This window comes from Schistocerca nitens, chromosome 1, assembly GCF_023898315.1.
Source record: "Schistocerca nitens isolate TAMUIC-IGC-003100 chromosome 1, iqSchNite1.1, whole genome shotgun sequence".
Lineage (NCBI taxonomy): Eukaryota > Metazoa > Arthropoda > Insecta > Orthoptera > Acrididae > Schistocerca > Schistocerca nitens.
In genome coordinates, this window is record NC_064614.1 from 1,168,309,440 (window position 1) to 1,168,336,103 (window position 26,664).

The 26,664-nt window shown below is 40.4% G+C and overlaps 1 protein-coding gene across 1 annotated transcript; it reads right to left on the minus strand.

The window, feature by feature from the left end:
• Positions 1-19,289: 19,289 nt before the first annotated feature.
• Positions 19,290-19,862, minus strand: LOC126233042 (putative gustatory receptor 2a). The gene has a single exon (XM_049942836.1). The coding sequence runs from the start codon at positions 19,860-19,862 to the stop codon at positions 19,290-19,292; it is 573 nt and encodes a 190-aa protein (XP_049798793.1).
• Between the last annotated feature and the right edge of the window lie 6,802 nt (positions 19,863-26,664).

Genomic DNA, 26,664 nt, shown 5'->3' on the forward strand with positions numbered 1-26,664 from the left:
GTTGCGACCTGTATCGGTAAGGTAGACACACATACGAGAGTAGTCCATGCAGCTGTAATATGTACAGTGACAGTGGGGTTTAACAGATAGTGCATCTCCTTAGTAAGCAGGAGAGCTGGGTTTGGATTCTGGCGCTGTTACTAGTGTTAATTTCTTACTGTGGCCTACAGATTTTCCTTGCTGTACAATTGTTTGACTTGGCACAGTTTAGCTATTAAATAGACCAATATATGCTAAACATTTTTGCGATAGATTTGACAAAGAGAAATTGTCATCCCAAAATACGCTAAGAATTATTTTAAACATAGCTTGTATTCAGTTTTACTCCATTACTTGCTTTGGATGCTAGTCTCCAGGCCAAATTTTGATCGTTATAAAAATTTCTGCAGAAATACATTCTTCTCTAAGTTTATAAGTCCTGTCCTAATTAATCATTTATTACATTCTTTTTACATTATCCTACAGGAATACTATAACATCAGGCTATTATCCTACAAGCACAAATAATTTTGTGTTATACTTTAAATAATAATAATAACACTAATAATGATTTAATTGTTATAATAATAATTAAAATGTTAGTAACAGTAATGAAATGTTCATTTGATTCACTTTTTCTTATGTAAACGACAAATTATATCTTATTGTTACCACTGTAACTGCAATAATTAATTCTGTTAGGATTAACAGTGTTCACTGACAATTAAAAACAAGTATTGATGTTATGATGACACTTTCCTTGATTCTTTCTTGGTTCTGTATTATCCTAAGTCCTGGGAACAATTTTATTAGTATAATATTTCTCAGGCTGATACTCGGTTTGTACATAAATGTGTTGTGACTGAGAAGTTTCGCAGTGAAATAGATGTGCTTTACACTTTTCCAGCGTCTTCTCTATGATTAATTCTCTAGCATAGCACACAAACATATAGGTACCCATTTCTGACCAATTACCTCTTCCACGAGACATTCTTATTTGGAAATTAAACTTCAGTAATATATTTCTAGAATAATTATATGTGAAACTTGTGGGTTAGAATTTCCATAAGTGGTGTACAGAAATTTGGTGGTGCTGATCTCCTACATAATCTCACTGGAACGTGTACAACAATGAACACTGTCGTGAAATAAGATTACAAGAGAACTTCAACAGAAGTAAAATAAGGACAGCGTGGTGTTGAGACCAGCAATAAATGAATCGTCGGTCTGGGGACCACAATAACAACAGCTACTCATACACAAAACATCATGCAACAATACACACAATAATAATTTTCTTAACTAGAAGTGGCTCCTCTTTTATACAGTTGCCCCTCGTAAATAAATTTATCAAACGGCTGTCTACGCAACAGGGACGTAGGTTCTGTCACTATCATCGATTTTGGTCTTACCAACAATTCATATTACTAAAACACTATCCCAGAACTCAATACTTGTCTCAGGTAGCGCACCTAGAGATTTCCAAGCACAACAAAATTTGATTTTCAGTACTTTGTGTAATTATTTTCCGAATTTAACAGTTCAGACTCCTGTCATGACCTACTCACTAAAAGGTATAATGTTATGTTAAAATTGTAACGCAATAAGACAGTACTACAGCCAGAAACTGAGTGGGTTTCTTGAGGCAGCGTAACTGATGGCACGCAAGTACGCAGAATGTTTCGTCCAGTATATAGGAATGTGAGCACTTAGCGACTTCCAATAAAATTTACACATAATTTCAAATCCTAAAGAGATGTTTTCACAGTGATACAGAGCCCCCACCCCCCACCCCACCGTATACAAGATGAGGAATGGGAAAAAGTTTATCAATTACTAAACTTTTGCTGTTCTTCCAGTCAAACTTCATTATCAAGCACGATGCTTTAATGAATTACTTCTTTACTAGAGACTCTATTCATAGCTCAGTTAGCTGACAGTATCCGCACATAGCACTGACTGCAGCTGCAAAATTATATCGTTGTACAACGCATGGTCCAAGACAAAACTTCATAAACACTGAGACGCGGGAGAAACTATCTTTTGTTTAAAGCAGAAAGCAAATAACCGAGACTATATTTATCTGTTGTTTCGTAACGAGAGCAATTTGCGACTTCCAACAAACTTTAAACATAATATTAACGTTACACAAACTTTCTCTCGCTTACACGCTTATAGTCAAACCTTTAAGACGTTACCTCATTTGTAAAGTACTTAGCCGTTTGAAGCTGTTTGTACATGGGAATTCAATTTTTCAAAGAATCGGTGGTTTATTGGACGCGCCGTAGTGAGTCTTTTTAGCCATTTCTAACTTTGGCGATAAGAACCGGCCACAACGAAATCCGTCAGTGATAAGTGTTCTTTTATTTAATACATCATGCAAAATGTATTTATAACTGAACCCCTCTAATTCTTGTTTGATCTTCCTTCTAAATTCTTAAAAAACCGATCGTGTGAAATCGAACCTATAACTTTTCGTAATAGAGACTAAGCTTTTAATTACGTAAATAACAGACGTGATGCAATTTAAGTTAACTCGCTCTTAACTGCATCACTGTTTAAGTACTGTATCTTGCAGAATCGGCAACTCGTCTGTCCGTTCCTGTGCCAGGACGGCCGATGTGTTCTCACAAAAAACAATATTCGTGACGGACACGGTTTCCAGAACCGCTAACGTTTGTCCTTTGTCAGTGGAATATCAGCGTTTGAGCTGTACGTAAAAGAAGATAAACACGTTTACCTACTGCATTCTACGTGCTTTTAATTGATGTTGACCATGTAGAATAAACCGAAATTTACTTTATAATCAAGGTGATCAGAAATTATCACTGAGTTCTCTACCAAAGCGTGATGATGATAAGAGGTCAAGTTTATGAATTTGGAACACATGCAAATCACTCTTCACTTCACTTCCTACCTAAGTTCAGTCCTTACAACTTGGTTTCACCCTCAATATAGCAACACACAGTTTGTAGGCTGAAAGAGGACTGGCATTACCTGTTTGACAATCACTCTACAGAGAAAGTGGTTTTACGAAGATTTCTGTCGCCAGCTCTCATGGAGCAATTAACTTTAATGTTTCAGACATAATTTAGCTTTTACTGAAATGAATTTTTTTTGTCAGAGTTACCTTTCACTTAGCTACGAGACGGATGCAAACTGTGGAAGTTCTGAATTTACGTAAGAATTTATATCAATTACTGAAAAACTGTGACGTTACTTTTGAGCAAAATTAGCAAGATAGCAAAGCAGTCACTATGTTTATGTGAAACAATAATACATCTTGAAGCTGAGAAACAGTTATTTAAAATTTACAAGAAATCAAACTTTGTCATAACGTTTTTGATTCTATTAGGATGTTTTAAATAGTATACATTTACACTGGAATCTTTGTTATGAAACGTATGACTGGGAAACGATCATTTAGACAAACAATGTGTTCACTAGAATCGTACAAGGGGAAATGTGTTGCTGTGCACATGCCGTTATGCTAGACATGCGATCAAATTCACTGTTGTCACCCATTTCAGCAGCGGTTGTAATGTATGTATATCAAACTTTGTCTAAACCTCCTAGCGATATTAGGATTTTGAGCTTCCCGTCATGAAGCTTCTAGGTTTGAAGAATCGTATGTGCTGCAGGCTACGAAAGACTTAGTTGATGAATCAGCCAATCCATTCAGCCAGTTGATCTTCGACCATGCTGACTTCAGTGCGAACACGCCAGCTAGAAAAGACACACTACACGCAATGGGAGGAGCTATAGCCATCACCTCTCTCTTTTACTGAGACCTGAGGGGCATGCAATTTGCATGAAAGCCCTCTTATCATCAATTATAACTGGAAAAGCTGCCACTGTTGGAATTAAGCAGTTTCTCTGCCCACACAATCTCTGCACATCATACCACCTGCCTGGCTGTATGGGATGAATAGCAGTCATCATCAGTCACTAATATCTAACTGAAATCGATTCATGGAACTGATAAACAAGGTGAGAAATTGAAATACTCCAAGACTGTGTGCCTTCCATTCATCAATGAACTTGTAAGTGATCAACCATACGCTACAGCACATGTAACCATCGTCACTCCTATTGAAGAAAGTAAGGGAATTAACCATAACACGTATTGTCACTTTTGCGACACATTCTTTCGGAAGGCTCATGATGTGGTTATTCCAGAGTTGAGCAACGTTGTTGTGAGACGAGGAGGTTTCCACCTCATTCATTGATGCCATGCGTACCATTAGAGCTGATATGAGAGATTTTGCAACGAAACGTATTGATAAGATACAGTCTGGACATGCTTACACCAGCGTTTTATCTGTTTCTGCAGAATCACCTCCTATAGACTTTTCATCAACGTGGTTTGTACCGACGTTAAGAGTCTGAGTTTGTGCTTGACACTGTTAAAATGAAGTCTAACATACGCTACGCCGCCGTGTGAAATGGAAAATCTCTCTCTAGTTTTCTAATACATGATGTAAGACTTGCTTTATTTGTATTTCCCGGAATGGCTGCAATTCTGGAAATTATGTTTCCCCAACCGAACGACACATTTGCGGTCTTCAATTCCGGTATATGCTGTTCTGAATACCTGATACACTTTTCGTGAGATTAGTCAGACTACTACACAGTTTTAAAACAGTATCTCTATAAAGAAGTCAGTTTTAAAATTTAAAATACAAGATGGCTTGCGATAAAGTGTTCAATCTGCTCTCGAAATGAACGGAACCGAGTGTCTTCTCGCAGTTCTACCTGTGACGTCTCATCCGTCTCAACTACCATTACATGCGCACCTAGCGTGAAAAAAACATAATTTGCTTCGTAAAATTAGGTACTCGAAGATTGAAAATATAAGTATTACACCTAACGTCCAAAATCTGAACATTTGGTGTACGGTTAAAAGTTTGTAACGTACCCGGAACCAAGCGGAAAAATTCCGTATATATTCCAGGTTGAAATGAAATTACTGAGAAACAATACGATTAATTTCTAAAAAACGGGTTCGGTGAAATATCTACTTCATAACCTCGATTCGGCCAGACGTATTAGGTTGATACTGATTGCTGAGTCGCTCAGGTTTCAAACATCAAGTAGGAGAAAATGGCCATTACAAAGGAAAGTGGATGGAAACAAAATTAAAGTAGAGAACAGCACTCATATAACAGCAAATAGGATTGCATCACATTTACTGCCCTCATGAAGAACGACAAAGTATAAAAATCATACAAGATACATCAGACGCAAGCTTACATTCCTCAAAAAGAACAGTAATGAACACTCTGTTTTCTCAAGAATTTTCTCCCTATTCGAAATTTCAGCTACTCTCAAAACTATACAACCCGTTAAGGCACCGGGAAATGACGGAATCCAAATAGAATTTCTTCTGTTTAGCGGGAACTGCGCAAAAATGTAGAGGGCGGATTTCTTCTCTCAGACTTTGATATCTGGTTCAATCCCACAAAAAATGAAACCGCCAAAAATTGTAGAAATACTGAAGCCCCGCAGGGCGTCAGACCAGTCTAAGGACTATCGCCCAATTGCATTACCGAGAACTATTTATAGCCCCCTCGAAAGAATCCTATACAGGCAGATTAGACGAGTAATCTTTCAGAACCCTTCCATTGAGCAAGCTCTATTCTGACCAGGACAGAGCTGCGCTGATGAAATCTTATCTTGAACAACATTTATTGAAACAGGATACCGAATAGAATAGAAAACAGCAGTTGCTTTCGTTGATCTAACTGCAGCATTGCTTTCGTTGATCTAACTGCAGCATATTACACGGTTTGGAGGCATGGTTTGCTTTATAAATTATTAGTTCTTGTCCCATGCAAACGGATAACAACTAACTGACGACATGTCAGCTTTAAGGTCATTTACATTAACTTCAGAAAAAGACACTAGCTGCGCAAAAGAATTGAATATGGTTTACCACAGGGATCTGCCCTTGATTCACTCTTGTTTAATTTATGTAAATCTGATATTCCTCCAACACCGTACAGAAAAATTGGCTATGCAGGCGACTGGGCAGTAGCTAACCAACACAAAAAAAGCAAAGGTCCCGAGTTCGATTCTCTGTCCGGCACACAGTTTTAATCCGCCAGGAAGTTTCATATCAGCGCACACTCTGCTGCAGAGTGAAAATCTTATTCTGAATACAAAACAGTTGAAACAGCTGAAGAAATTGTAACTTATTGGCCGGCCGGAGTGGCCGAGCGGTTAAAGGCGCTACAGTCTGGAACCGCACGACGGCTACGGTCGCAGGTTCGAATCCTGCCTCGGGCATGGATGTGTGTGATGTCCTTAGGCTAGTTGGGTTTAAGTAGTTCTAAGTTCTAGGGGACTTATGACCACAGCAGTTGAGTCCCATAGTGCTCAGAGCCATTTTTTTGTAACTTATGATCTAGTCACCTGATGCCACTATTTCCATATATGGAGGTTACAAACAATCTTAAATAAAATACAAGTTTCATGTTTTCATCTGTCCAATAGACTGGCATACAGAGCCCTCGATGTCTGTTTTGAGGAGTACAAACTTCATCATGATATGCACCCAAAATATATTGTGATCAAATTTGGTGGGATACTTTCCTTTAAGGAGTACTTGACACGAACATCGGCTAAACTCAAAACCAATATTCTCCATAAACTCTGTGGCTCTCGTTGAGGATCGTCAGCAGACACTGTCTGGGTATGAGCGGCCGGATTGGTACAGTCAGCAGCAAAGTACTGTACTCCTGTGTGGCTTAACAGTCCGCCTGTAAAAAAGATTAACTAGGCCATACACATTGTTATTGGGTCAATGAGATTGCTCGTACATATTGGTTACCTGTCGTGAGCAATTTTCTACCTCCTGATGTTAGACGGAAGAGCGCGCTACTGCGCGAGTACCAGAATATCGCTAGTAACACTGACCTTCCAATACTGGACGACGTATTCCCTGCGGAGTGAAAAAGAAAAGATCAAGAAATATCACTGTCACAGCAGCCGGGACTCTGATGGTCTATGAATGGAAACGCTACTGACAACAAAACTGTTCTCTACAATGCCTGAAGCTGCCTTGCATCCAGAAGAAACCCGCTTTATTCGTCCTGCCTCGGGCAATTAGGACTACCTTGGAGCGCATCCGAATGGGCCACGGGCGATGTCCAGACACTCTCTACAGGTGGGGCAGATCTTCGTCACCATCGTGTGACTGTGGTGCGGAACGACAGCTCATGTTATGTCGACATGTGCCTCACGTGCCTACAAGAGTCCTTTCGAAGATTTCCTGACACAGCGACGAGTGATGTTACAAAATACATAAAAAACCTTGAGAAGTATATATAGCTGTTGTCATTTATGTTTTTTTTATGTGGGAGAACTGTGTTTAAACGCTGAAGTGTAATCTTTGTATGTGTATTGCCATACGATAAACAAATAAATTTAAAAATATTGTATGTAATATATGTCTTGTGTATGTCTATGTAATATATGTCTTATGTATGTCTATGTAATATATGTCTTACGGCTACTCAGCGTAGCGAAACTGACCGAAAAGAAGGCACATTAGATGTCGGAAGGCCACCGTATAGAGAAAGCCGCTATAGCCAAGCGCTCTTTTCGTTTAACGTTAAGCACCTATGGAAAGTAGCACTCCACATCTTCCTACATGTGTGAGGGAATGGTAAACAACCACCAGTGTACCATCACACTAGCTGGAGCTCTTTAGTCCGTCACTTCACGCCATGAAGTCTTGTCGTGAGGTCTACTGCAGAGCCGCCACACTCGTCTTTCACTCAAGTTTCAGTACAGTGGTATATCGCCTTGTAATGTCTCGGCTCGACAGGGAGCGAAGGAAGAGCATTCCTCTATGTGCAAGACGCAGACGTTGATTCATATGGTTTTGTCTAGCGGAAATACGCGTTGTGTTCAGTCACACATTGCTGATGGACAGCATGCATGAGTAGGCAACATTCAACAACATTAACAGCCTTTTTGTACACGCCTAAAAGAGTTAATATGAGATCTTGCTCAACCCTCATACGTATCATCAAATTGCAGTTCTTACATACAACTGTGATTAATGGGTACTAAATTCAACACTGTTTGCATGCTTCTTCAAATCCTTGCTATTTGAGCAAATATCGTATTTTGGCGAAGATTGGAAATTTCACTGTCGTAAAGGTTTTAGATGTCTAACAACACTGACGTGTGTTATGTTTCGAAAATAAACAAAGAATTCGTTTAATTGTCGTAAGCATGTTTGAGGTTAGATCTCAGCTTTATAGTAACTGTACACGTTACGTTGAACATTAGTTTTGAGTAGGTTTTAGCGACGTCAATACGGAATTTTTTCCTTTTGTTCGGGGTACGTTACAAACTTTTAACCATATACAAATGTTCAGATTTTGGACTGGAGGTGTAATGCTTATATTTTCAATCTTAGAGTACCATACGAAGCAAATTATATTTTTCACACTAGGCGCGTATGTGATGGTAGTTGAGACGGATGTGACGTCACAGGCAGAACTGCGAGAAGACACTCCGTTCCGTTCATTTCGGGAGCAAATTCAACACTTTATCGCAAGGCATCTTGCATTTTAGGTTTTAGACCTGACTTCTTTATAGAGACAGTGTTTTTAAAATGTATAGAAGTGTTTATCCGTGGGCATGCAGCTTTACTGTATGGTTAAATGATAATGGCGTCCTCTTGGGTAAAATATTCCCCCATTAGGTTCTCCGGGCGGGACTACTCAGGAGGACACAGTTATCAGGAAAAAGAAAACTGGCTTTCTACGGATCGGAGCGTGGAATGTCAGATCCCTTAATCGGGCAAGTAGGTTAGAAAATTTGAAACGGGAAATGGATAGGTTAAACAAGTTGCGACATTGTCCTGAAAAAACAGTAACCCGTATATACAATAAGTTTCCATTTATTTACGTCTATGGTCACAAACATTTTGTTCACAGACCGAAACCTGTAATCTGTTAACAAAACGTTTGTGACCATAGACGTAAATGAAAGGAAACTTATTGTATAGGTTAAAGTTAGATATAGTGGGAATTAGTGAAGTTCGATGGCAAGAGGAACAAGATTTTAGGTCAGGTGAATACAGGGTTATAAATACAAAATCAAATAGGGGTAATGCAGGACTAGGTATAATAATGAATAATAAAATAAGATTGCGGGTAAGCTGCTACAAACAGCATAGTAAACGCATTATGTTGGCCAAGATAGACACGAAGCCCACGCCTACCACAGTAGTACAAGTTTATATGCCAACTAGCTCCGCAGATGACGAAGAGATTGATGAAATTTATGGTGAGATAAAAGAAATTATTCAGATAGTGAAGGGAGACGAAAATTTAATAGTCATGGGTGACTGGAATTCAATAGTAGGGAAAGGAAGAGAAGGAAACGTAGTAGCTGAATATGGAATGGGAGTAAGAAATGAAAGAGGAAGCCACCTGGTAGAATTTTGCACAGAGCATAACTTAATCATAGCTAACATTTGGTTCAAGAGTCATAAAGGAAGATTGCATACATGGAAGAGGCCCAGAGATACTCGAAGGTTCCAGATAGATTATATAATCGTAAGACAGAGATTTAGGAACCAGGTTTTAAATTGTAAGACATTTCCAGGGGCAGATGTGGACTCTGACCACAATCTAATGGTTATGAACTGTACATTAAAACTGAAGAAACTGCAAACAGGTGATAATTTAAGGAGATGGGATCTACTTCTGCATCTACAGCCATACTCCGCAAGCCACCTGACGGTGTGTGGCGAAGGGTACCTTGAGTACCTTTATCGGTTCTCCCTTATATTCCAGTCTCGTATTGTTGGTGGAAAGAAAGATTGTCGGTATGCCTCCGTGTGGGCTCTAATCTCTCTGACTTTATCCTCATGGTCTCTTCGCGAGATATACGTAGGAGGGAGCAATATAGTGCTTGACTCCTCGGTGAAGATATGTACTTCAACAAAAGCCCGTACCGAGCTACTGAGCGTCTCTCCTGCAAAGTCTTCCACTGGAGTTTATCTATCATCTCCGTAACGCTTTCCCGATTACTACATGATCCTGTAACAAAACGCGCTGCTCTCCGTTGGATCTTTATCTCTTCTATCAACTCTATCTGGTACGGATCCCACACTGATGAGCAATATTCAAGCAGTGGGAGAATAAATGTACTGTAACCTACTTCCTTTGTTTTCGGATTGTATTTCCTTAGGATTCTTCCAATGAATCTCAGTCTTGCATCTGCTTTACCGTCGAACAACTTTATATGATCATTCCATTTCAAATCACACCTAATGCCTACTCCCGGATAATTTTTGGAATTAACTGCTTCTAGTTGCTGACCTGCTATATTGTAGCTAAATGATAAAGGATCTTTCTTTCTGTGTATTCGCAGCGCATTACACTTGTCTACATTGAGATTCAATTGCCATTCCCTGCACCATGCGTCAATTCGTTGCAGATCCTCCTGCATTTCAGTACAATTTTCCATTGTTACAACCTCTCGATATACCACAGCATCATCCGCGAAAAGCCTCAGTTAACCTCCGATGTTATCCACAAGGTCATTTATGCATATTGTGAATAGCAACGGTCCTACGACACTCCCCTGCGGCACACCTGAAATCACTCTTACTTCGGAAGACTTACCTCCATTGAGAAAGACATGCTGCGTTCTGTTATCTAGGAACTTTTCAATCCAATCACACAATTGGTCTGATAGTCCATACGCTCTTACTTTGTTCATTAAACGACTGTGGGGAACTGTATCGAACGCCTTGCGGTAGTCAAGAAACACGGCATCTACATGGGAACCCGTGTCTACGGCCCTCTGAGTCTCGTGGTCGAATAGCGCGAGCTGAGTTTCACACGATCGTCTTTTTCGAAACCCATGCTGATACCTACAGAGTAGATTTCTAGACTCCAGAAAATTTATTATACTCGAACATAATACGTGTTCCAAAATTCTACAACTGATCGACGTTGATATAGGTCTATAGTTCTGCACATCTGTTCGACGTCCCTTCTTGAAAACGGGGATGACCTGTGCCCTTTTCCGATCATTTTTAACGCTACCCTCTTCTAGAGACCTATGGTACACCGCTGCAAGAAGGGGGACAAGTTCCTTCGCGTATTCTGTGTAAAATCGAAATGGTATCCCATCGGGTGGAGCGGCCTTTCCTCTTTTGAGCGATTTTAATTTTTCTCTAGCCATCTGTCGTCTATTTCGATATCTACCATTTTGTCATCTGTGCGACAATCTAGAGAGGGAACTACAGTGCACTCTTCCTCTGTGAAACAGCTTTGGAAAAAGACATTTAGTATTTCGCCCTTTAGTCTGTCATCCTCTGTTTCAGTACCATTTTGGTCAGAGAGTGTCCGGACATTTTGTTTTGATCCACATACCGCTTTGGCATAAGATCAAAATTTCTTAGGATTGTCTGCCAAGTCAGTACATAGAACTTTACTTTCGAATTCATTGAACGCCTCTCGAATAGCCCTCCTCACATTACATTTCGCTTCGCGTATTTTTTGTTTATGCTTGCTGTGAAGTTCCCTTTGCTTCCGCAGCAGTTTTTTAACTCGGTTGTTGTACCACTGTGGCTCATTTCCATCTCTAACTATCTTGCTTGGCACATACTCACCTAGTGCATATTGTACGATGGTTCTGAACTTTGTCCACTGATCTTCAACACTATCTGTACTTGAGACAAAACTTATGTTGAGCCGTCAGGTACTCTGAAATCCGCTTTTTGTCACTTTTGCAAAACAGAAAAATCTTGCTACCTTTATTAATATTTGTATTTACGGCTGAAATCATCGATGCAGTAACCGCTTTATGATCGCTGATTCCCTGTTCTGCGTTAACTGTTTCCTCGTAGTTCGGTTCTGTTTGTCACCAGAATGTCTAATATGTTATCGTCACGAGTCGGTACTCTGTTTAACTGCTCCAGGTAGTTTTCAGATAACGTACTTAAAAATATTTCACTGGATTCCTTGTTCCTGCCACCCGTTATAAACGTTTGAGTCTCCCAGTCTACATCCGGCATATTAAAATCTCCACCCAGAACTATGACATGGTCGGGAAATTTACTCGAAATATTTTCAAAATTTTCCTTCAGGTACCCTGCCACAACAGCTGCTGAACCAGGGGGCCTATTACATCCAATTACCATGTCTGAGCCTGCTTTAACCGTGACCTTCACCCAAATTATTTCACATTTCGGATCTCCGTCAATTTCTTTCGATACTATTGCACTTCTTATCGCTATAAACACGCCTCCTCCTTCACTGCCCAGCCTGTCTCTGCGGTACACATTCCAATCTAAGTTTACAATTTCATTACTGTTTATATCTTGTTTCAGCCAACTATCTGTCCCTAGTACTCTGTGGGAGCTGTTGCCGTTTATTAATGAGAGCAGTTCTGGAACCTTTCTATAGACGCTCCTGCAGTTTACTATTAGCACATTAATATTGTTATTCTCTGTTGCGTTTTGCCTACTAGTACCTTGTCGCGTCTCAGGAGGCGTCTTGTCGGGCCTAGGGAGGGAGTTCTCTAACCTAAAAAAACCCATATGTGCACTCCACACGTACTCAGCTACCCTTGTAGCCGCTTCCTGCGTGTAGTGCACGCCTGACCTATTCAGGGGGACCCTACATTTCTCTACCCGATAGCGGAGGTCGAGAAATTTGCACCCCAGATCTCAGTAGAATCGTCTGAGCCTCTAGTTTAAGTCTTCCACACGGCTCCAAACCAGAGGACCGCGAACGATTCTGGGAACGATACTACAAATAGTTACCTCAGATTCCACCCCGCGAGCGAGGCTTTCCGCCTTCACCAACTCCACCAACCGCCTATATGAACTGAGGATGACCTCTGAACCCAGACGGCAGGAGTCATTGGTGCCGACATGAGCAACAATTTGCAGTCGGATGCACCCAGTGCTCTCTATCGCCGCCAGCAGGGCTTCCTCCACATCTCGGATGAGACCCTCCGGCAAGCAGAGAGAGTGAACACTGGCCTTCTTCCCCGACGTTTCCGCTATCCGCCTAAGGGGCTCCATCACCAGCCTAGCGTTGGAGCTCCCAATCACTAATAAACCCCTCCCCCTGTGTGCCTGCTCGGACCTTGCTGAAGGAGCGGCCACGTGTCCACTCACAGGCAGAGCGGGCGATGCCACACGACCAGCGTCTCCACATTGACCCTTCGCCTGGTGCGCCGCGAACGCCGCTGAACCCGCCACTCCCCTTGGGGAGAGGGTAGCTTAACCGCGCCCGGTACCCGCGAAGATGTCTTCTCGACAGCAGGAACTGTGGGTGAAACTTGTAACACCTGGGGTGTACCATGCGACGCACCGGACTCCCCACTGCCGCCACACTCCGAGGCAGCAGCCTGAAGACGGCTGACCGCGGCCATCAACACGTTCAGCTGTTCGCGAACAGTGGCCAGCTCCTCTTGCGTCCGTACACAGCAGTCACACATCCTATCCATTCCAAGAAATCAACAGTTTACTGTAGACAGTTAATCAACTTTCAACTAGACTGCTAATCACTAAAGGCGGCTGATAGCTGACTAAACTGTGGATACTAGACAGTTCTTGTTGAAAACAATGAAAATGAGCGCTACCTGTCTCTGAACTGTATTCAAAACAAACGCTAGCACTACTGGCACTACAACTGACTAAAGGGACTCTCTCTGACTGTGTTCAAAACAAACACGAAATCTATGGAATATTATTACTAGTACTCGAAAATTAAAGCTTCCTAAAAACAAAAACACACGGAAGAAGTGACAAGTAAGAATAATACAGTTAATACTTAAAATAGCTCGCTGCACAGCAGATGTGAAGCAGACGGTAGTTACGACGACACTGACACTACTGGCACTATATCCTGGCCAGTCCTGACAAAACTCTATCATCTGGTGAGCAAGATGTATGAGACAGGCGAAATACCCTCAGACTTCAAGAAGAATATAATAATTCCAATCCCAAAGAAAGCAGGTGTCGACAGATGTGAAAATTACCGAACTACCTGTTTAATAAGCCACGGATGCAAAATACTAACACGAATTCTTTACGGACGAATGGAAAAACTGGTAAAAGCGGACCTCGGGGAAGATCAGTTTGGATTCCGTAGAAATTTTGGAACATGTGAGGCAATTCTGACCTTACGACTTATCTTACAAAATAGATTAAGGAAAGGCAAACCTACGTTTCTCGCTTTTGTAGACTTAGAGAAAGCTTTTGACAATGTTGACTGGAATACTCTCTTTCAAATTCTGAAGGTGGCAGGGGTAAAATACAGGGAGCGGAAGCCTATTTACAATTTGTACAGAAACCAGATGGCACTTATGAGTACAGGGGCATGAAAGGGATGCAGTAGTTGGGAATGGAGTGAGACAGGCTTGCAGCCTATCCCCGATGTTATTCAATCTGTATATTGAGCCATCAGTAAAGGAAACAAAAGAACAATTCGGAGTAGGAATTAAAATCCATGGAGAAGAAATAAAAACTTCGAGGCTCGCCCATGACTTTGTAATTGTGTCAGAGACGACAAAGTACCTAGAAGAGCAGCTGAACGGAATGGACAGTCTCTGGAAAGGAGGATATAAGATGAACATCAACAAAAGCAAAACGAGGATAATGGAATGTAGTCGAATTAAATCGGATAAAGGTAGGAAATGAGATGCTTAAAGTATTAAATCAGTTTTTCTATTTAGGGAGCAAAATAACTGATGATGGTCGAAATAGAGAGGATATAAAATGTAGACTGCCAACGACAAGGAAAGCGTTTCTGAAGAAGAGAAATTTGTTAACGTCGAGTACAGACTTAAGTGTCAGGATGTCGTTTCTGAAAGTATTTCTATGGAGTGTGGCCATATATGGAAGTGAAACGTGGACGATAAACAGTTTGGACAGGAAGAAAATAGAATATTTCGAAATGTGGTGATACAGAAGAATGCTGAAGATTAGATGGGTAGATCACATAACTAATAAGGAGGTATTGAATAGAATAAGGGAGAAGAGAAATTTATGACACAACTTGACTAAACGAAGGGAGCGGCTGGTAGGAAGCGTTCTCATGCATCAAGGTATCACCAATTTAGCATTGGAGGGCAGCGTGGAGGGTAAAAATCGTAAAGGGAGACCAGGAAATGAACACACTAAGAAGATTCATAAGTATGTAGGTTGCAGTAGGTACTGGGAGATGAAAAAGCTTGCACAGGATAGAGTAGCATAGAGAGCTGCATCAAACCAGTCTCTGGACTGAAGACCACAACAACAACAACAACAACAGTAGTGTGACTAATCTCACGAAAAGTGCATCAGATATTCAGACCAGCACATACCGGAATAGAAGACCGCAGATTTTTCGTTTGTGTTGGGAAACATGATTTCCAGAATTGCGGCCATTCCGGTAAATACATATAAAGTAAGTAATACTTCATTAATTGGAAAACTAGAGAGATGGTGTAGCCTATGGTGCAGATGGTGTAGCCTATGGTAGACTTCCTTTTAACAGAATTAAGCATAAACGCAGACGCTTAACGTCGCTACATACCACATTGATGAAAAGTAACTAGGAGATGGACTCTGCTGAAACAGAGGAGTTATGTAGTAGATGCGTGCTAATTTCTACAAATTCTAATTTTCAAGCTAATAATAGCCCTATTTAAGAATTAATAAAATGGCGCTATTAAAAGTGCTTTTCAGAAAACTGCATCTGAGCTTACATTCGCGATTCACACATTTAAACATCATCTTAGCTACGCCACCAATGACAGCAGTATGAAAGTATCGTCTCAGCTATTCCCAGATTTGACAAATGAAGATAAGATCTCCTGTGATAAAACAAAATGTGAGGCATTGATTGCTGTTCTTTTTGGACCAAACAGCGTCAATAATTTATCGCAAAACTTAAAAGTTAACAAATATTTCGGTGGAGGATTTGACACTTCCAACATAGGTAATCAAAAGTGTTATACTATTTGTGTAAGATACTTTGACGTGCAAGCAGGTGTGTCCGACAAATTATAGATTTCTCTGATGAGGCTAGTGAACCTGCAGTATCTTAGCAAGTCTTCAGAAGGACCCCATAACGCGAGTTGAATTCGTCCCAGGTTCCAAGTTTTACTGTGGACAACACAAATGCAAACTGTGGGAAGAAAAACTGTTTGTTACGTTCACTTAAAAAGGGAAATACGCTGTGTAGTGAAATTTAATTGCTGTACACATACAGTCCATAAACCTGTAAATCTGGTGTGAATGTTATGTCCTTAGATGATGAAATTACAGTAATCAAGTCTTTCAACTATTTATCAAATTCAGCTAGAGGGGTATCGCAGCTCAAATATTTCTTTCAATTTCTTAATATGGAATACATTGCCTTATTGAGACATGGACCTAACGCCTGCCGTAGAACGTTTGTTGAAAAATCTTCCGGCCATTACATCGTACTTTTCTAGTGTAGATGATTGACCCTAATTCATTAAAAAGAACTGTATGAATGCGTCTGGTTCAGAAAAACAATCATTCATTTTAGTGAAATTATATCTTCATTTTTCGCTGCATTTAAATGACACTTTCCAAGGGTATACTCAACTCAGAAGAAAATGAACTGACAATTTGTGAACCTTACTGTATGATGGGGAAAATAAAAATGGAGTTAGGACATGGGTTAATTAACTGTTATTTTCGTTATGAGTTGCAAACAGCTGCTAGATAAATTAGAGGATCTAATACAAAGTCAAAGGCGAACACAACTATAAGAATACAGACACACATAAATGTAGTGTGTCTGAAATATTTGAATGAATGTATGGATCTTAATGATAACCAAGTTTCATCATTAATGAATAATACATCACTTGAAAACAAAAACGATGAGTTTCAAAATACAGGGTGTACATAAAATGTAGGAACACATTCAGTTATTTATTGCACAAGAACTAAACATTGTAGAGATGTCGTACATATTGCATTTTGAAGAGAAACTCTGAAAGTTTTTTTTACAAACATTCGATATGCGATCCATGAGTGACCCGGCAGACGTCAATACGGTAATCGATTTCTTTCCATACCCGTCCCAGATGGCATCGTCGACTGTGGCAGTCGCTTCCCGTATTCTCTCCCGGACCTCTCCTACATCATATCTTCAATGTGTCCTCACTAAAAAAAGGCACACGGAGTGAGATCATGTGATCGAGGAGTCAATTTCATGAAACAACTGTCCACTTCTCTAGCGCGGCCGATCCATGGATACGGCAGCTCCGTGTTCAGGTACCCACGAACTTCCCGATGAAAATTGGGGGTGAGCCCCACCCTGCTGAAAGAAGAACAGAGAGTCCGACTGCGTTTGAGGCATCTTTATTTGGATCCTTATGTATGTCTCTCGTACGCGCTCCACACTCACTTCACTCTCACTGGGACGTCCGTCTCTCTCTGCCGGGCACAAGCAACCCGTCGTAACGAATTTGTTGTACCAGTGGTAAATGGCCTTCCTTGTTGGTGGCTTCTTACCGTACTAGGTTCTAAACATCCGTTGAACAGCTGTAGCACACTTGTTTTTGTCGAACTCCAACACACAGAAAGCTAGCTCCGCACCTGAACTCGCCGTGTTTGCGACTAGCGCTATCGGCAAATCACCAAACTACGCTGTGGCGGTAAACATGAAAAAAAAAACGTTCAGGGTGTCTCTTCAAAATGTTATATGTATAATATCTGTACAATGTTTTGTTCTAGTGCAAGAAAGAACTGAAAGTGTTCCCGGACTTCATGTACAGCCTGTATTTTGAAATTAGCCGAATCACTTTATATTGTTGATTTACTTAGTGTAGATAATATGCATTCAGACACTGATATGGTTAGTGATTTATTTTATGGGGTGGGGGATGAACATTTGAAAGCAAAGTTAGCCAGAATCTCAGTACCACAGAAATGGGTCTACAAAATACAGCTGATTAGTGCATCAGAAATATGGAATGTTTTAGTTCCACAGAGAGAGGTTTGTCCACTATAAACATTAAATACAGTGATGAGCGAAAAAGATATTTAGTTGATCTAATGATAATGGATTTATACTTTCTTCAAATTTGATTTAAGTTACAGTGATTTTTATAATACTGTCCTGAGAAATGCATGTTCAACTGAGAAGTACTCTTCTTAATTGTGTTCTGTGTAGAAAGAAGAAATATATATATAATTTTACAAAACCTAGTGGCCCCATTTTTTCTCACTGTAATCTGGCAACCTTACATTTAAGAGTGTGAAATAGTATTCCTAGTAGCGATCCTACCCAGGGTTTTATTCGATTTTTCTCTGTGGACCATTCGTTTTTAAGGGTGTAACGGGTGTAAATGGAGATATTTTTTTGATGACTGAGGACGGTGTACAGAAAAACATTACATCAGTATTTTAAGTCACTTACAAACTGATATTTGTAGGTATTATAAGAGGTATATTTTTATGTTTGGTAGTACCTCCAAGAACTAATGGTCACAGCAAGGCATTAATGGTTATTTTCTCCTCTACAGCAGGTCATGTATTGAAGAGTGGACGTATGGATACTAAAATATGAGTCTGTACTGGCATGTGTCGTCCACTTAGTGGGTCAATTACAACCATGCAGAAAATATTGGGCTGTGGAGTATGTGATGTGTTTGTCTGAGGAGTGATGGACAAAGAGAAAAAAAAAAAAAAACAACCAACACTCTGTTGTGTGTACATATCACGCTACGACATATACAAATATCTGTCCTTATACCTGTTGCACCAAATACAATGCATCCCATTTAACGATTCAAAATACAGAAGCAAAAGTTCCAACAATAAAACTTATACTGTAAGTAAGTGTTAGTTTGATGTATAACTAACATTGACTTATTATTGGCAACTGAGTTATCGAAGGAAGCCTGGCTTTTAATGTACTTTTGGTCATATTTTTAATGGTATTTAATAGCAAACATTCGAAGATGAACAGGTAAAATAGTTAAAAATATTTACAGAGAAACTTTCTGCAAAACTACTATCAAAAAATTTGAAGGCAATTTATAGAATATGAACTGAATGGTAAAACCACACTGGAGAGTCACGTCTGTTTCATGCGCACATTATGTAACAGGAAAATCTGGTCTGTACAGGAAGAATAGTCATATAGACGATTTTGTTAATTTTTATTTTAATGCTATGAAAAAGCGTAATTACATTTCATAGCAAAGTGTGCAGTGGTAGGAGTTGCTACAAAGTGTCTCTGAGTGAGTGACTAAATAGTACTAAAAGAAAGCTAGTGAACCATGCATTAGTTGTCTTATTTGCGAAACTGTATTATAACATATGTTACACTCGTACCAATAAGAGCAACAAATAAACGTAGATCTAAGTCAAAGAAGCCCGCAGCGGAAAAACGCAGATTCTCCACTGCCAATTGGAGAGAACGTGACGTAACACTGGGCCCCAGCAGGGACTGAATCTTGTCCAGCACCAGGCCAACTCTGACCGCTCTATCCTGAGCAGACGAGCACGCCCAGCACAGGGCTAGCAGGAAGCTGGCTTCAACCACCAACAGAACACCGATCGCAGCGGCAAGGGCACGTAATCCGAACGAGAGGTATTGCCAGTTGTTCGCCAAGAGCAAGGAGCTGTAACTGGTGCAGACGAGCTGGAGCAGGCGGTTGAGAAAGGACAGCGACAGCGAGAGCCCAAAGTGGTGTCGGCAGAGGCGGGCGACGCGGTGGAGGGACAGCCTGGCGCGCTGCAGCCGCCACAGCCCACCCTCCGCCACCCACCGCCGCCCTCCAGAGGTCGCCGCCTCCTCCAGCTCCGCCTCCCTGCGCAACGTCGGCCGCACACTCCTCAGCAGCTGCCTGCGGATGGCGCCCATCCGGTCCCGCACAACCAGCACGATGCCAAAGAACTGTACTTGCCAAACTAAGTTATAGAGTGCAGAAAAAAAGACAATATTCTCCTTCCACTTCCCTTCAAAACTAACAGCTGCAGTATGTAAACAGAGACCAATAACGTGTCCTAATAATACTGCAACAAAAATAAAAACCACTCTCCGTGTTTTGGTTAAAGGCGCTGCAGTCTGGAACCGCAAGACCGCTACGGTCGCAGGTTCGAATCCTGCCTCGGGCATGGATGTTTGTGATGTCCTTAGGTTAGTTAGGTTTAACTAGTTCTAAGTTCTAGGGGACTAATGACCTCAGCAGTTGAGTCCCATAGTGCTCAGAGCCATTTTGTTTTGGTAAAAACCTTGCTGTACCCATATTGGCAGTGGAATAGTAATTGATCTACTGTTTCCAGCAGATTAATTATTTGGCAGAGGTGTCGGTTCCCAGTAGTGAGACACTTGAATAGCATTATAGCTGACTCCATCCACACCAGCAGTAAAACTAATACCGCAGGAACCGTCAAAGTTGGTAAATAATCTCTAATCGGAGGATTACAAGAGTAACTATAGCTACAATATGAGCCTAGTGCCACAATACAAGCAAACCATACTGCACTTATTACATACCACCCTCTCAGACAGAAGTTTTTCCTGTTTCTGTCTATTCTAATCACTGAAGCGTAACCACACATCCTGAAGAGTATATATAAAGGTTTTACTGCATCCATGAAGGCACGTGGAGTCATAACTGTTCTTGAGAAACTCGATAGCGATGATATGTGTCCACTGAACTGGAAGTATTCTTTTGATTTTACTTCTATGAATGCACCTCGCAATGCCTCAGACTTGCTGTAAGGTCTCCTCTTTCTGTGAATAATGTATACAAATAGTTCGTTATTACTTCATTATGCATAAACTTAAGAATCAGTGTAAATTCGGATGACTGTGTCTCCACTGTCGCAATGCTACCTAACTGAAGGTGAGCAAGATATTTCCCAGTCGTTATTCTGCTCATCAGTACTGTAAGGGACGAGGGACACATCGATTGAATGTCACCTAAATTAATTATCTTGCCTTTACGAGTGTCTAATCCACTAATTGACTTTCATTTCATTACTGCACAAAACGCTCATACTTCTTTATATCGAGTAGCTCTTAATATTATGAAACTGTTGTTGTGGTCTTCATCCCAAAGACTGGTTTGATGCAGCTCTCCCTGCTTCTCTAACCTGTGCAAGCTTCTTCACCTCCGAATAACTAATAAAACCCTCATCCTTTTGAATCTGCTAACTGTATGCATCTGTTGGTCTCTATCACAGTTCTTGCTCCCCATACTTCCGCCAATATTAAATACATAATCACTTGATGTGTTAGAATGTTTCCTGTCAACCAATCCCACCAGTTATTTTACTTCCCAAATAACAAAACCCTACTGCTACTTTAAAGGTATCATTTCCCTACCTAATTCTCTCTGTGCCACCTGATTTAATTCGGGTAAATTCTATTATCCTTGTTATGCTTTTGTTGATGTTCACCTCATATTGTCTTTTCAAGACACTTCGCATTCCGTTCAACTGCTCTTCCAATTCCTCTGACACAATTACAATGTCATCATCAAAACTCAAAGTTTTTATTTCTTCTGCCTCAAGGTAATTCTCACACCAAATTATTCTTTGCTGTCTTTTTTGCTTTCTCAAACGTTGATGATATAGGAACAGCGATCGGCTACAACACTGTCTCACTCCCTTCTCAACCATTGCTTTACTTTCTTGTCCTTCGACTCTTGTAACTGCCGTCTGGTTTTTGTACAAGTTGCAAATAACCTTTCGCTTCCTGAATCTTACCCCTGCTACCTTCAGAATTCAAAGAGGGTACTCCAATCAACAATGTCAAAAGCTTTCTCTAAGTCGACAAATGCTATAAAGGAAGGTGTTCTTTACTTAACCTACCTTCTAAGTCTTTCCATTCTTCTGCAAAGAATTCAAGTTAGTATTTTGCAAACCATGACTTATGAATCTGATAGTTCGGCATTATTGACATCAGTCATCTCCTCCTTTCCATGGAACTGGAATAGCTAGCTACTTTCTTTTTGAAGTGTGAGAGTATTTCGACTGTCTCATATATTTTGCACGCAAGATGGAAGAGTTTCGCCATTATTGGTTCTCTCAGTGCTATCAGTACTTCTGACTGATTGAATATCTACTGCCAAACCTTGTATCGACTTAGTCTTTCAATGCTATGACAAATTCTTTATGTCATGTCATATCTCCCATCTCACCTTCATCTACATGCTCTTGCATTTAATAATACTGCCTTGAAATTCATCCTCCTTCCATTGAGTACTTCCACTTTTCAGCTTAGGACTGAGTTTTTCATCTGAGCTCTTGATACTCATACAACCGCATATCTTCTCCCTAAAAGGAGTCTTTAATTGTCTTTTATGCCGTATCTGTCTTTACCCTAGTAAAGAGCGCTTCTAAATACACACACTTGCCCTCTAGCCATTCCTGGTTAGCCATTTCATACTTAATGTGAATCTCACTTTTTAGACATTTGTTTTCCTTTTCACCTTCTTCACTTGCTACATTTTTATATTTTGTCCTTTCATCAACTAAATTCAGCATCTCCTGTATTACCCAAGGATTTCTGGTAAGTTTTGTCTTTTTATCGATTTGATCCTCTGCTGCCTTCACTATTTCATCTCTAAAGATATTCGTTTTCTACTGTGTTCCTTTCCTCTGTTCAGGTCAATCGTTGGCTAATGCTCCCTCTGAAATTCTCAACAACCCTAGCTCTTTCAGCTCATCCAGGTTTAATCTCCTTAATTTCCTAATGTATTGAAATCTTTTAGTTTTGATGTACAGTTCATAACCAATAAATTGTGGTCAGAGTCCACATCTGCTCCTGGAAGTGTCTCACAATTTAAAATCTAGTTCCCAAATCTCTGGCTTACTGTTATATAATAAATATCAAAACTTCCGGTGTTTGCTGACCTCTTCATGTGTATGACCTATTTTCATGATTTTTAAACCGAGTGTTAGCGATGATTAAATTATCCTCTGTATAAAATTCTACCACGTGACTTCCTCTTTCATTCCTTTACCCCAGTCTATATTCACCAACAATCATTCCATCTCTTGATTTTCCTGCTTTCCAGTCCCCCCTCGCAATTAAGTATTTGTACTGCTTGGAAATGTTGCTATTACAACAAAAGATTATTCGTTCCTGAAGAACTGGCCTACTGACAGAACAGTAAATGCACATATCCTGAATTTATTGCAAAGTCAGAAGTTTCATCATTTTTTAAAAGTAATAGTGATTCGACTTTTAGAAACCAGTAACTATGAACTTGTTGCTGAATATGACAACTACCAGTTTTATAGGAATTTTCATTTTCTGTGTTATAGTATTACCCATTCGAACATGTCAGTGTCGTTTACTGATATCTCCTCATATCACAACGATCCAAAATCAAAAAGACCGATGTGAAGATTATACACTCAGATTAAGCATAATTTATTTTATACTCGGTAAAGTAAACCTCTTCCGAAAAATAAAAATATTATTTTGTCCATTTTCAGTAACTGTAGTCGTCTATAACGAAATAATAAGCAACTAGTTGCATATACGAAATTTAATTCCTTGAGCGATTTCAGGCACTTAGTATTCTTCTCCAGAAGGTGATGCGTGTCTCATTATTTGCGAGTGTCAGTAACGAAGTACATACAGCGAAAAATAAGATCACGTTGAAATAGGTGAGATTTAACGTTGTGTAACAATGTAACCATAATTATCACTTTATATCAGTGTGACATAGTGATATCAATTATCTAAAAATTTCTAAATACCATTACTCATGATGACTGTCATTCATAAAATAGTGGCCGTTGTCGTGGCACTGAAACTGGAATTGAGGCTATGTGGCATTAAGGAATTCCATGAAAATATGAAAGGTTCTGAGCTATATCGGCTTTACCAAGCGTTTCTCATTCATTAATTTCCAAGCAAAGTGATGGAGGTGTTATACAGCACTTCTTATCTGAATTCGACAGTTAACTAAATACAGAAATAAAAAATTAACGAAAGCTACAAAAGTGTATTTGCGAAAATTGGCCGACCAAGATATATATGGAAAGGATCACTTCCAGGAAATCACTTGAGAAGTTAGGAAAGAGAAAAATTTGGCGACGTTTAATTTCATTCCAGCAACTACTTTCATTGATGTGCCACAGCTCCGTATCGGGGCGTTCTGTAGTTTCTATACTCAAGTAATAGCCAATTAGAGGACAGAAAAGGCAATGCTTCTTTATCAGAGCATGTACCCGTGGTCAAGGGGTAGCGTCTTTGATTCATAATCAAAACGTCTTCAGTCCCAGGTTCGATCCTCGCCACTGCCTAAATTTTGATAAATAATCAGCATTGGCGGCCGAAGACTTCCGGCATAAGAAGTCAGCCTCATTCTGCCAACGGCCTTGTCAAAGAGGGCGGAGGAGCGGATAGAGGTTCAGGGCACTCTCTTGTCCTAGGGGTGGGAAATTGCCCCTAAAGGCGGAAGAATCAGCAATGATCAACGACATGAGGATGCAGAAGGCAATGGAAACCACTGCATTAAAGACACGTAACGTGTATCCACAGGACATGTGGCCGGTAATTCAAGAAGTGTCATTGACAAAAGATTCCGGAATAGTCCCCCATTCGGATCTCTGGGAGGGGATTGCCAAGGGGGAGGTTACCATGAGAAAAAGATTGAATAATCAACGAAAGGATAACGTTCTACGACTCGGGGCGTGGAATGTCAGAAGCTTGAACGTGGTAGGGAAACTAGAAAATCTGAAAAGGGAAATGCAAAGGCTCAATCTAGAAGTAGTAGGGGTCAGCGAAGTGAAGTGGAAGGAAGAAAAGGATTTCTGGTCGGATGAGTATCGGGTAATATCAACAGCAGCAGAAAATGGTATAACAAGTTTAGGATTCGTTATGAATAGGAAGGTAGGGCAGAGGGTGTGCTACTGTGAACAGTTCAGTGACCGGGTTGTTCTAATCAGAATCGACAGCAGACCAACACCGACAACGATAGTTCAGGTATACATGCCAACGTCGCAAGCTGAAGATGAACAGATAGAGAAAGTGTATGAGGAAACGGTAATGCAGTATGTAAAGGGGGACGAAAATCTAATAGTCATGGGCGACTGGAATGTAGTTGTAGGGGAAGGAGTAGGCTACAGGAGAATATGGGCTTGGGACAAGGAATGAAAGAGGAGAAAGACTAATTGAGTTCTGTAACAAATTTCAGCTACTAATAGCGAATACCCTGTTCAAGAATCACAAGAGGAGGAGGTATACTTGGAAAAGGCCGGGAGATACGGGAAGATTTCAATTAGATTACATCATGGTCAAACAGAGATTCCGAAATCAGATACTGGACTGTAAGGCGTACCCAGGAGCAGATATAGACTCAGATCACAATATAGTAGTGATGAAGAGTAGGCTGAAGTTCAAGACATTAGTCAGGAAGAATCAATACGCAAAGAAGTGGGATACAGAAGTACTAAGGAATGACGAGATACGTTTGAAGTTCTCTAACGCTATAGGTACAGCAATAAGGAATAGCGCAGTAGGCAGTACGGTTGAAGAGGAATGGACATCTCTAAAAAGGGCCATCACAGAAGTTGGGAAGGAAAACATAGGTACAAAGAAGGTAGCTGCGAAGAAACCATGGGCAACAGATGAAATACTTTAGTTGATTGATGAAAGGAGGAAGTAAAAACATGTTCCGGGAAAATCAGGAATACAGAAATACAAGTCGCTGAGGAATGGAATAAATAGGAAGTGCAGGAAAGCTAAGACGAAATGGCTGCAGGAAAAATGTGAAGACATCGAAAAAGATATGATTGTCGGAAGGACAGACTCAGCATACAGGAAAGTCAAAACAACCTTTGGTGACATTAAAAGCAACGGTGGTAACATTAAGAGTGCAACAGGAATTCCACTGTTAAATGCAGAGGAGAGAGCAGATAGGTGGAAAGAATACATTGAAAGCCTCTATGAGGTTGAAGATTTGATGTGATAGAAGAAGAAACAGCTTCGATTTAGAAGAGATAGGGGATCCAGTATTAGAATCGGAATTCATAAGAGCTTTGGAGGACTTACGGTCAAATAAGGCAGAAGGGATAGATGACATTCCATCAGAATTTCTAAAATCATTGGGGGAAGTGGCAACAAAACGTCTATTCACGTTGGTGTGTAGAATATATGAGTCTGGCGACATACCATCGGACTTTCGGAAAAGCATCATCGACACAATTCCGAAGACGGCAAGAGCGACAAGTGCGACAATTATCGGACAACCCGCTTAGCATCGAAGCTGCTTACAAGAATAATATACGGAAGAATGGAAAAGAAAATTGAGAATACGCTAGGTTATGAAAAGTAAAGGGACGAGAGAGGCAATTCTGACGTTACGGCTAATAATGGAAGCAAGGTTAAAGAAAAATCAAGACACTTTCATAGGATTTGTCGACCTGGAAAAAGCGTTCGACAATATAAAATGGTGCAAGCTGTTTGAGATTCTGAAAAAAGTAGGGGTAAGCTATAGGGAGAGACGGCTCATATACAATATGTACAACAACCAAGAGGGAATAATAAGAGTGGACGATCAAGAACGAAGTGCTCGTATTAAGAATGGTGTAAGACAAGGCTGTAGCCTTTCGCCCCTACTCTTCAATCTCTACATCGAGGAAGCGATGATGGAAATAAAAGAAAGGTTCAGGAGTGGAATTAAAATACAAGGTGAAAG

What these genes read in the sequence shown, in the direction of transcription:
- LOC126233042 (XM_049942836.1), bottom strand. Translation starts at nt 19,862, where the DNA reads ATGGGCGCCATCCGCAGGCAGCTGCTGAGGAGTGTGCGGCCGACGTTG.